We start from the raw sequence: 13,070 nt of genomic DNA on the forward strand, positions 1-13,070 counted from the left end.
GGTTGACTGAGCTGCTGCGGAATGCTTGCAGGCAGTGCAAAATCCCAGGAATTCAAGAAATGTGTTGCTTTTAGCTTTTATTGGCGACACACAATAATGATAAGGCAGCCTTCAGGTTATAAAGGACTAGCACAAACCCTAAACATATGTAGACTATTTTGTGAAAACCCGAGAGAGCAATATTTCATTGCTGGAGAGAGCTTCACATTTCTGCTTCGCTCTTTGCGGGGGCTCCCCCACCCCAAGTTTTCCTTGTATTGTAGCCAGGATCGTTCCTAGAAGCCAGTCAATGTCATTTAATTGTCTAGGGAGATTGTTATTGAGTATTGTCTGGCACTCGTTGGCTTCGCCTCTTGCCTGCACAAGCTGAGTGGGCTCCCTTCTTAACACTCCAAGTCCCGCCTACCCAAGTGGGGACCAAGGAATTGATCTGTAGTGTATCCCAAGGCGCTGCAGACCACAGGCCAGTGCTGGCTTAGAGAGAGGGATTCTGTGATAGAAGCATGGTTGCTTAGGGGCTGTGTGAAAAACACCATTGCTCCCATTTGAAAGAGGCTTCATCTTGAAATTCCTGTTTTGGGGGCAGTAAAGGCATCTATGAAACATGCATGAGCAGAGGGAGAGGTTTTTCTCAGATACCTGGTACTTCTGTCAGTACCTCTCTAGCGCCCCCCACCTCCCAAGCACAAACACACACACCTGCTGCAAATCAACTAAAAAAATCTGCTAGAGCAGTACCTGTGTTGCCGTAGTGCTGAGAGGCCCAGGAAGGGATGGAGCCCCAATGTGCTAGGTGATGTACTAGCATATAATAATAAAAACAGTCCCTGCCCCAGAATGCTTACACCCTGAGAGCTGATCTAAAGCCCATTGCAGTCAATGGAAGTGGTCATTGACTTCTGTAGGCTTTGGATCAGACCTTTACCTGCCGAGAGACGACAGGTGGCTGCTGTGAGAGAGGAGACTCAAATGACCGTGCGTAGTGTAATCAGGAACACACATTCTCTGCAGGTTTGTGTGCACAAACGAGAGAACTGGAACTCTGAAATCGAGGCATAACCTCATTCAGAGTAAAAACAACGAGGAGTCTCGTGGCACCTTAAAGACTAGCACGTTTATTTGGGCATAAGCTTTTGTGGGTAAAAAAACCCACTTCTTCAGATGCATGGAGTGAACATTACAGATGCAGGCATTATTATACTGTGTATAATGTATATATTAATGCCTGCATCTGTAATTTTTACTCCAGGCATCTGAAGAAGTCGGGTTTTTTACCCATGAAAGCTTTTGCCCAAATAAATGTGCTAGTCTTTAAGGTGCCACCAGACTCCTCGTTGTTTTTGTGGATACAGACGAACACGGCTACCCCTCTGATACTTGACCTCATTCAGAGTGTGCATGCTTATGTACCTTTTGGATTCTGAAAGCATGAGAATGTATCCACCTTCAAACCACAGAAGTCAAACAATGATATAAGCAGGGTGACTGCAAATACCTCGGAGCCTGACGCACTTTACTGGGAGTTTCCAGCATGAAAGAGAAATCCTATTTTAAAATGGGAGGAGTGGGAAAGCACTGATTAGGATTCCTTCCTCTCAGCAGAGTTCTTTCTGAGAAACTAAATAGCTCTTGAAAAATTAATAAAGAATAAATTAGATCTTCAGAAAAAGCCCTAGGAGAGTAAGAGTAAGGGTGTTACTTGTGTGTCTTGCTCAGATCCAAAATCTGGTCACTTTTTAAATTCCTCATGGGATATCCCTTGAATTGAGTAACTTTGTACTTTCGTATGCAATAAGCCTGTAATGTAATGTTGCTGGTGTAGAATGGCTGCTGTGTGGTGGAATTTCAGGGGCAGGTGAAGTATTCTCTGCTAGTATATAGAACATTTTCAGCTTCCTTGTTAAGATAGATGCTATACAATGAGATGATTATGCAGGTTTTATCTTTAGTCTGAGTGTAAAATGTGATTGTTTGTGAACTCAGCTGATTAAATACTATAAAAGTACAAATTAGCCATTCTAGTTTACAATAAAGAAAAAGATGTTTTCCTGTATGGTGCAGAATATTTCTACGGCAATGAAGGAACTGAATATTGAAGAAGAATCTAGTCTTGGACAAAGATTTTGCTCCCTTCAAACACCCTGATTTGAGACAGAAGTGTGGTGTTTGATGTCATAATGTTTGCATCATCATGTCATTATGCAAATGTCATTAAATTCTCAAGCCAGTGATTTCAGGATTTAATTCCAGGACAACGGGAGAAGCCCATCAGAAATGGGCATCTCTCATGAAAATCTGAATGATTAGTTGGCACTTCATGGGGGGAAGGTAGGTTGAAACAGTGGTCTATATCAAAATGAAAAACTGTTCGGTCTCAACCTAGTTTTCATGACACACAAGAAAAGGCACCCAGTTGGACAACACTCTCGGTGTCTGTTTAAGAGGCCCAGCTCCAGAATATCTGGGGCTCTTGTAGCTCAGACTGAGGAGAATTGGCAGAGAGAGATGTGTGATTCGAGCGGGGAATAGGACTGGAAGAGCAGGGGCTAGTGTAGATCAGGAGTGAGGTTTATTGACAGAGCTGTGTGCGGGAAGCTTGCTCTGCACCTCACAAAAGCATGCCACGCTCAAGCCAATGTTATTGGTCCCTCATTTTCACAAGTAATAGAATGTCTTACAAGCTGAAAGGCGTGAAAAAGGCAAAACAAGTCTTTTGAACGCAGCTATTTTGTAAAACTTTTATTGTGACTCGTGGAAGAGAATGTTGTGACTGAAACTGGATGTGATGTTATGACCAGTTTTAGAAGCTGTTATGAAATAAGGGTGTATATAACAAGATGTCAGGTACTAGGACCCTGCACAGAAATACAACGTGATTTTGGTGATTCCTCCTTGTCCAGGCATGTCTAAATAATTAGTCTTACCAAGGTGTACAAAAAGGTTTGACTGTAAGGCAAAAGGAATTAGAGGGTATCCTTCAGGGGAAAGAGCGTAGGAATTGCTAAGCTCTGGAGAAAGTTTAGGCTGAGGTTTATTTTGGTTTGCTGTTTAACAATGAAGGCAAACCCCAGGGAGGAGGTAGGTTTGGACCAGCTATTCAAAGTATGTGAGTTAGGTGCAGGTGGGCATTTTCACCCTGTTTACCGGGGGCCTTAAGTACTTAGAGATTTGCTCCCATCACTACTGAAGGAAATAAGCACAATTGAAAAGTCCTATTAGAAGACTAAAGCTTTGCTCTCCTCTATCTGTTCTTAATAAGTGAAATCCTGTCCCCACTGAAACGAATGTCAAAACTCCCACTGACTTCAGTGGGCCCAAAATTTAACCCAGAGATCTTTTCCCCAGGTCATACAGAATATTCATGTTGGAGCTGTGAACAGAAGCCAGTTTTCCTGACTTCCGTTCCCAAAACTTGAGCTGCAATGTCATCCTTCCCTTCTAGGTTGGTCCTGGGAGATTAGATGTACTGACAGTCACAATAATACCTATGATCCTAGGATGATGAATAGGCGCCAAGGCTTCAGCTTCCTTGGAAAGATTTGATGATGCAACAAATCACAAAACCAAACTGCAAGGGATTTATGAACTTACCAGGAGGGTGAAGTAAAAATCTATTATCTCTAAAGCCACATTTGATTTCTGTTTCTATGTTGTACGGTGCTTTATAAAAAAAGAGAATAAAATCTGCTTTAAATATCCTGTACCTGAATTCAGGCTCTGCCTGAGATGTACATTCTCACCATGTGCAGTTAGGATTCTAGTGTCTAGCTCCTGGAAACCTTTGAATACAGGCATACTAGAATCCGCTTCTAATTTCTCCTCATAGCTCTTTTCAAGCAAAGTGAACATTTGGGAAGTTGAAAGAAAAGCTTGCACGCTTTTTGCCATTGGCTTTACATAGAGATGCTTCCCCCCCCCCCCCCACCTATAGTACAGGGGTTCTCAAACTGGGGGTCGGGAACCCTCAGGGGGTTGAGGTTATTACATGGGGGGTGGGTTGCGAGCGGTCAGCCTTCACCCCTGACCCCACTTTGCCTCCAGCATTTAAAATGGTGTTAAAAATGTGTTTTTAATTTATTTTGGGGGTCACACTCAGAGGCTTGTTATGTGAAAGAGGTCACCTGTACAAAAGTTTGAGAACCACTGCTGCTCTAGTACAATTCTCCTAACACTAGATTGTTTTCTACAGAGGTGCTTTTTATTTTCACAACTCCAGAAGAAAAGGAAATGGAAGTTATGTTTAAAGAAATGCAGTTCTCTGTGGGGAAATCTACGGGACACAACCACGATAGGAAGGCGTGATATGGAAGATAGAGGGGGTTGGGTACTGAAATGGACTATGGGTACTGTGGTCCATGTTAGTAGTGATGGAAAGTCATTACCATCTCTTGACTCTTTGTTGGCCTATGGGAAATGAGCTGGTGGGTCTCAGAACAAGTACTAGTGGATAGAACAGAGGTGGGCAAACTACGGCCCGTGGGGCTGTCCTGCCCGGCCACTGAGCAGCCGCCCCTCCCCCGCTGTCCCGCCTCCCCCGCAGCCTCAGCTCGCCGTGCCGACAGTGTGGCGGCGTGGCTGGCTCCGGCCGGGCGGCACGGCTCAGGGGCAGATTTACAAGTGAACACAGGGTGCCCTGGCACGGGCCCCCCAACAACAGGGGTACCCAGGGCTGGACACTCGGGCAGCTCAGCACCAGTGCACCCCCTGCGTGGGGGAGGGGCTGCACTGCGGAGGCAGGGGAGAAGGTGGGTGGCGGGAACGCGGGCGGAGGACTGGGTGGCCGCGCAGCCGGCCGGAGAGAGGTGGCGCTTTGAAGGTGAAACCGCCGCTTCTCTCCGGCTGCATGGCTGCTCCTGCTCCTCCTGAGTCCTCCACCCATGTTCGCAAGGCCGCATCCTGAAAGGGGGTGGGGGTGGGAGGATCCCAGGGGAGTGGTTAGGGGCAGGGGTCACGGGAGGGGGCGGTCAGAGGACAAGGAGCAGGGGGGTTGGATGGGTCGGGGATTCTGAGGGGGGGCAGTCAGGGGACAGGAAGTGTGAGGGGGCGGGCAGGGGGCAGGAAGTTTTTTGGGGGGGGGGGGGGGGGGCACAGCCTTTCCTACCCGGCCCTCCATACCATTTTGCAACCCCAATGTGGCCCTCCGGCCAAAAAGTTTGCCCACCCCTGGGGTAGAAGCTAAAGCTATCAACACGGTTTTCACTAACTGATACTTCGGTTGGCAGTGTAAGCATAGAAGCCAAGGATTGTGTGGGTGTAGAGCTTGAATTTCCTTCTCGCTTCTCAAGTAATAGATCTTTCTCAGTCAAGTTTGAGGCATGTCTTCAGAGGAGCTATGAAAAGAGGGCTTGCGTTGCCAATGCGCATGTTGCACCTGCCCTTTGGGTACACAAGAGACTTTAATCTCCTGGCAAATTAAGGGCAATCCCTTATATTTCAGGAGTGCTAAATTGACCCAAAAGCATTTAAATATCCAAATTCTCTTTTGTTACATATTATAATTAACAGAATGTTAGTTTAAAGGCTCTAGAAAGCAGCGTGATTGTCACAGCACAGAATTAAAACTGCACCTACCTCCAACAGCGGCTAAATGATTCAAAAAACTTTTTCATCTATGTGTGGTTTACCCTCTAAGGATTCCCAGACTGGAATAGGAAACGATTGGGACAAGGACTGATGTTTCCTGGCTAGGCTATCACTGAAGAAATGCTTGGGCACTGTATATTGCTTTCTCTGAAGAACATTCCTGAATTTCATAAAGAATGATTTTTCAGTGTACTGCATTTTCTTGGAATGTTTCCTGAAAGACACCACTCCAGCAAGCCCAGGGACCAGATTCCTTTGGAAGATACATTTGCCAGACTAATGGATTTCACCACTTCATTCTGGAACGAGCCATCAGTACTGTAATTGTGACTTGAGGGAGAACAGCTACAATAAATAAAACAGTTTTGTGCTAAAAGGGGGGGGGGGGGAATTATTGGCAATGTATAATGGAATAATAATAATTATTAACATGCAGCATGCAGAGACTTTTAGGGCATTCTGCACCATTGCAGAGAACTCAGCAAATTCATGGAGATTAAACGACAGTCCTATAAAGGACCCAACAAAAGAAATAGAAGGGGGCAAATATCAGTGGGTTGTCAGATGTGTGGCAGGGTTACAACACTAAAGAACACATTCGGAAACAGGTGGTTTTTAAGATGTGTTTGGGGAATGAAGAGAGGTGAACTGACATGAAGGTACAGGGGAGTGAGTTCCATCTCCACTAACTATTATCAATGCGGGAGATAGCTGCTGGCTCTTCTGTCCCTGACTGGGAGGAGTCCTGGCACTGCTTTCCCTGCACTCTGGCCAAAGCAGCTGGTTGGGTGTAAAGGGAAGGAGTATGCCTGAAATGGGTGAAGTAACCTCCCCTTCGCTACGAGCAAAATGGGACCACTGCTCTGCTTTTAGGTTGGTGCAGTTACTTGCCACTCCTCATTCAGGACAGGTTGTAAGGTCTAGCCCGAAATGGGCAGTGCCATGTGTGACACAAAGGATATCAACTATCTATTCCCTTTGGGCCAGACTCTGCCACCCTTCCTCAATGCTGCCCAATATGAGCAAAGATGGAAGAATTTGGTTCTTGTATTATTTAGATCAGCTGGACCCATAAGGTAAAGTAGTGTGAAACTATAGTTAGAGAGAAATTTTTCTCAAGCTGTGGCCTTGTGTGGATTTGTATATTCTTTATTTAGGATTCTGCAGCTTACCAAAAAAAGAGTTAATTTTAGAGAGGATAAATGAATGTTTTTAACACCTCTTTTCTCTTCCATTCCAGTGTTCGGGTCATGAAACTTAATCCACAGCAAGCTCCGTTATATGTGAGTAGACCAACATTTAAACTATTTGTTTTATCTTTTTTTGTGTCACAAATTGTACCTATTTGATGCGGTTTTGTTCTGTCCCAGGGATCTTGGTTATCTTGTTTTATCCTTTGCTCCCCAAATAAATCAAATTAAAGATCTAGTACTGCAGTAAAAAGGAAGCTTTTTAGCTAATCCGGTTAATTCCTTTTAAGTAGAAAGTTTAAGGGTCTCACTTGTGGAATGCTGTAATGCATAACACTGTTCCGCACCATGCATAAGCTTAAAAGCATGGAAATACCCCCTTCCTTTTTGGAGAACATTTCTGGGTGAACGTAAGTGCTGTTGGAACTCAGGGAGTATTGAGAGGTCTTGCAAGTCAGTTTGTGTGCGAAACAAGAAACCTTAATGTTCACCCAAGGGTATCATTTTTTGTCAGACTTTAGATAGGACCGAAATGGAGCTGGGTCATCATCAGGAAATGGCAGGAGAGCTCTCTAAGGTTTCTTTAGTACGGTATGTTTTAAATCAGTCTCTCTAGAAGCTGGTGACATGGATGACCAAGATAATAAAGAACAGGATGGCTTTTTCTTCTGAATAGAAGCCCTGTTGCAGCATGATAGGAACTGCCAAACAAGAGCTAGACACACATGTATTTAAATTGTTCAAATATGTTTTGGAATCAGTGGCAGGCGGCTTAACTGTTTTACTGTATATAGCACCACAGATGTGCATCATGTTAGTGGTTTGCCTGTGGAATCCTTGTATTGTTCAAAATGTATTCCCTGTTGGGAAGGAAACATAAATGTACTGTGCCAGTTTTAAAAATAAGGCTACGTCTTCACTACTCGCCTGAATCGGCGGGTAGAAATCCATTTTGGAGATATCCTATCTCTTAGAACTGGAAGGGACCTTGAAAGGTCATCAAGTCCAGCCCCCTGCCTTCACTAGCAGGACCAAGTACTGATTTTGCCCCAGACCCCTAAGTGGCCCCCTCAAGGATTGAACTCACAACCCTGGGTTTAGCAGGCCAACGCTCAAACCACTGAGCTATCCCTCCCCTTTCTCGGGGATCGAATTATCGCGTCTCATCGGGACGCGACAATTGATCCCTGAATCGACGCTTGCACTCCACCAGCGCAGGTAGGATTAAGCGCCGTCGACGGGGGAGCCGCGGCGGTCGATTTGCCGCCATCCTCATGGCGGGGTAAGTCGGCTCGGATATGTTGAATTCAGCTACGCTATTCGCGTAGCTGAATTTGCATATCTTAAATTGACCCCTCCCCCCTGTAGTGAAGATGTAGCCTAAGTAACCACTGTCCTACTCTAGGTAAGCTACTTTTCTCTTCCTAGGGACCTTTGCCATGTGCACTGAACAATTAGCAATGCATATTTTATAAGGCTCCTCTCACCAGCTTTTCCAATCTGGAAACCGCTTAAATAGACTTCAACCTGTTGTTTCAAAACAGAGAGTCCATAATGTTATTTTGTAGATTGTCTACTTTATTAATGACCTTATCCTTCTCTCCTGATAAAATAATAGAATATTAGGGTTGGAAGGGAAAGAGTCTTCTGATGACACAACGTCTGATCCTGTTCCTATTGAAGTCAATGGGACTTCAACCACAGCAGAATTACCTTCAAATATCTTCTCCATGCTAAGCTGTTTTGGAAAATCTGTCACTTGCTACTTCTGGGTACAGCTCCACCGACACCTTCTATTGGTAGCAATGTTGGGCGTTCGAGTGTCAGCAGGCCACTGGCAGCAGTAATGTTTTAGCCTCCATGTTGTCTATGCTTACTCTGAGCAGAGTTAGCCAAGATGGTGGGTGAAACTCTAGTGGTCAGTCTACATTTATAGTCTCACCATTGCTACCATTGATAGAGCTCCACTTGTTCTAGTGGAAGAAAAGTGCTTGTGCAGACAGCTGTAGAAGTAAGAGCTAAGTGGGCAGGTGTGGTGGGGAGTTTTTTGTGAAGCACTGGGTGTTTGACATAGTGGACTATACTGGTCTTTAATCTCTTGTCATTTTTAATTCTGCACCTTTGTTCTGTCAATGGCTTAATTTTTTACTCCCAGACTGCCACCTTCTCTTTCACATAGCAGCACTAGACTGTGATTCTCCTCTGAAAAGTGACTGTAAAAATAGTTTATTGAAATCCACAGCTGCATTGTGTACAGTTTTTAACATAAAAGTTGGTAAATCACAAGCAGATTATAGCCACGTCAATTTAGAAGAAACTTTGTTTTAAAGTTAGGAACCACCAGAGAGCGATTACAAGAAATTGCAGGTTATGTACATATATTTGATGTAAACACCAGACAGAATTAAATTTTAGTGTGTAACTTTATGAATTTCCTGTTCTTGAGTGCTTGATTTCTCAGTCCTAATGCTGCACTCAAGCTAAGTTTATTTCCCCCCCTATCATTTTGATTGTTTTGCATTTTATAGATAATAAATTCATGTATTGGACATATTTACAAGGTCTCTTTTTCCATGTGTGGAGGCAGGAAGGATTAAATGGAAGTTTAGTTTAGCACAGTGATGAACAAAATGATAATACTGGCATACTGTATAGTTTTTCTTTGTGTATGTTGATATGAGCATGACATGACTGTTACTGCTCTGGTGATTCCCCCCACCCCCCTCAGTAGCTATAAAAGTTAATCTGCTTCTACTGAAATCAAGAGACCGTTTCAGTAGATGCAAACAATCCAGGAAAATAAATATGTTTGCTTTCAATTTATGGACTGCTAGTTTTTTGAATCAGTTTCATGTTCCACCTATCACTAATTGGCAACTGATATCTCTCCATCGGTTGGGTGGATTGTTCCATGTGAGAGGAAGAGAAAAAAGATTAATACCAAAAACAGATCAACCACTTTCTGATTTTTGCTCAAAAGAGAGAGACAGAATAATTTCCAGGACCAGTCAGCAGCGGGCATTACTATCAAACAGTACTAAAAGTTCTTGGAATTTGTGTTCTTTTTCAGATTGACATTTATTAGACATCCCATACATAGGCTTGGTTGGGGGCTGCATTTCTGAAAGCTAAGAATTGCATTCAAAACAAGTCATTCATTTGTTAATAAGGAATATGCCATCTACAAAGCAAATTATTGGAAATGAACGTAGTGATTATCTGGAGGGAGCCACATACACCAGTGATTGCTTCCAGGAAAAGTTTTTTGTTTTGGTGTGATTTTTAGGAGGTCTTTCTGGTGTGGCCTTTTTTTGACTAAGAAAATAAAGTTTTAAATATGAGTAGCAGTTGCTATTTCTCTAGCAACTTTTATCCTGAAAGCGGGGAAGGGGTGTGTGTAAGTAAAAATATCTTTAGGGATCCATTCTCCATACACCAAACTGCTTCTTTTTTTGACAACTACTCTACACCAACAGCACTGTCCTGCCACTTTTAGAGGGAGAAAGTGAAAAATAACATCTTCAGTTGAACTTCAAGGTCTAGTTAGAGAGGCAGAATGCAATTTGCCCTGAGACAAGTAGGTTAATGCTCTTATAATTGTGAAAAGTGTTGTGGGAACCTAAGAGGTTACATGTGCTCAGGACTTAGATTTTGTATATAATAAAAAAAGGGTATTTCCAATAAAACGATATCCATACTGGGTAATTGATTCATTACACTGACTTGGAGGGAAAGAGAGCCACCTAATGAATCACCACTACTACTTCCTAAATCACCTGGATTTTCATTCTCCAGTTCCATAAGAGCGGACCCATCATGTCTCTGCTTAGTTTGTGAGATCTGGTGAAGTCACAGCCTGAGATGATATGGCTATAGGCCTTTGAGAGAGCTTATTTGAAGACCAAAGGAGAGACTCTCAAATCCATTTTTAAAATTAAATGTCAGCATTCCATTTCAGCATTCTCTGGTGAGTGAGAATTAAAGCCAAGAACTGTAAACGGCAGGTGTGATGCAACTGCTCTGGAAAAAAAATAATCAGCAGGTAGCGATGAAGTCAGTCTATTCTTTTAGCATCTGTGTGAAAGTGGGCTCACACTTCGTGCTGAAAACAACTGGCCCTTGTTTTATTTGGCTCCCCTGTGACAATTGTATCTCTCCTTTAATCTCTGAGTAAGTTACCTACACTTTATAACAATACTTTTTAATGTGTTCTTTCTTAGCTCCTTGATTTGGCTCAGCTCCCAGTGTACACAGTGATTCAGTCACAAGGCCTTGCAACTGATGTCAGAAGAGGCAGGGCAGTCAAGTGTTCCTCAATATAGCACAGTGAAACATCAGCAGAGTGTGATATAATTAATGCCAATATTTAATCAGGCTCCAGGTCAAGCAACTATCACCTCAGTGTAACTGTCAACACTTAGTTACTTGATAAAAGGTGGTATTCTATTTTAAAGTCTAGTGTGTTGTTATAGCATGAATTTAAGGCAAATAAGTTTAAACCCACTTTTCCCCTCCCTAACATGGGAGGTGCTGTTATATCAGCTGCAGTCTTATTGATAACAAGTAACTGAGTTGGGAAGTCATTGAGAAGGATTATCTATATCCCCATAACAGATGAATTGCCACTACTAACCTAGGGCTTTCAAAAACTTATGATATGAACCACACTTTAACACAGAGATGATCTTGTGCACTATAATCAAGTTGTTGGGTGCAATAGTGCCGGTCAGAGAATGCACTTTATATCTTGGCCACAGTCCTGTGACGTAGGTCATGGTTACAAAAGGTTTATGTCACATGACTGGGATTGGTATCCAGAGCCTCCTGTGTATACTGCTATAATGGACCTCTTCCCCCTCCAATTTGCAATTGTAAGGACCATCTCTCATCTTGTTCACAATTCCACAATCTTTTTGGGACCTCTAAAGCAATTACATGGAAAATGGCATTAGGAGAACATTCAGTGTGCCCTATTGGCCTTCTAGTGCATTGTAGAAGCAGGATATAGGAAAGAGGAACCAAAGCTACATGACTGGACAATTCTCCATGGACCACCATAGTTATCCAGTTATCTACCTCGCCTCATCATAGGGGAACTCCTATGTTAAAGCAAAGGCACAGAATTAAATCTAGAAAAGGCCTTTAACTCCTCTTCATTATCAAACATTTTCTGAAGGTCTTATAGTGAAATCTCTCATCTTAACTATGTCATAGACTTTTTTTTTTTTTCACTCAGAAAACTTGCAACTAGACCTAGAATATCGGGAGATTATTGCCAGTATTGCATCTGGGGACTTTGAACTGGAATAGCCAGTTCTATTGCAGGTGAGGGTTGAGATGCATTGGTAGTGCAAGGTTAGTCTCTCTGGGCTGGTCTCCACTACAGGGAGATCAAGGCTGCTGCAATCGATGAAGCAGGGATTGATTTAGCAGGTCTAGTGAAGACCCGCTAAATCGATGGCAGAATGGTCTCCAGTTAACCCCAGTACTTCAGCTCTGAAAAGAGTAAGAGAAGTTGACTGGACAGCATCTCCCATCAACGCAGCACCATGAAGACACTGGGGTAAGTCGACCTAAGCTATGTCGATTCCAGCTACATTATTCACATAGCTGGAGTAGTGTAACTTAGGTTGACTTGCCCCTGTAGTGAAGACAAGCCCTCAGTTTCCTTAGCACTTAGACTTTTTTAAAGTGATCTTTGATTTCTGATTGAGTTAAAGAAGCATCTTTGTCTATAAGTGAAATTCAGTTTTAGTCAATTCTTTGGGCTGAATGGAATTGCTACCAATTTAAACAACTAGAAAGGAAATATGAACAAGTTTTATATAGGCAGTATTTTGCTTTTTTATGGTTCATAGAATCATAGAATATCAAGGTTGGAAGGGACCTCAGGAGGTCATCTAGTCCAACCCCCTGCTCAAAGCAGGACCAGTTCTCAACTAAATCATCCCAGCCAGGGCTTTGTCAAGCTGGGCCTTAAAAACCTCCAAGAAAGGAGATTCCACCACCTCCCTAGGTAATGCATTCCAGTGCTTGACCATCCTGCTAGTGAAATAGTGTTTCCTAATATCCAACCTAGACCTCCCCTACTGCAACTTGAGACCATTGCTCTTTGTTCTGTCATCTGCCACCACTGAGAACAGCCTAGCTCCATCCTCTTTGGAACCCCCCCTCAGGTAGTTGAAAGCAGCTATCAAATCCCCCCACATTCTTCTCTTCTGGAGACTAAACAATCCCAGTTCCCTCAGCCTCTCCGCATAAGTCATGTGCTCCAGACCCCTAATCATTTTTGTTGCC

At 43.3% G+C, this 13,070-nt stretch overlaps 1 protein-coding gene across 10 annotated transcripts in view; it reads left to right on the forward strand.

Moving 5' to 3' along the window:
* AKAP13 (A-kinase anchoring protein 13) overlaps positions 1-13,070 on the forward strand; it is a 338,427-nt gene that overhangs the window by 89,805 nt on the left and 235,552 nt on the right. For all 10 annotated transcript variants that reach the window (XM_054041161.1, XM_054041152.1, XM_054041157.1 and 7 more), the window contains one exon: positions 6,824-6,866. In XM_054041161.1, coding sequence (XP_053897136.1) covers positions 6,824-6,866 — 43 coding nt within the window. The remainder of the gene's footprint in view (positions 1-6,823; positions 6,867-13,070) is intronic.

Source organism: Malaclemys terrapin, chromosome 10 (assembly GCF_027887155.1).
Source record: "Malaclemys terrapin pileata isolate rMalTer1 chromosome 10, rMalTer1.hap1, whole genome shotgun sequence".
NCBI classification, from domain to species: domain Eukaryota; kingdom Metazoa; phylum Chordata; order Testudines; family Emydidae; genus Malaclemys; species Malaclemys terrapin.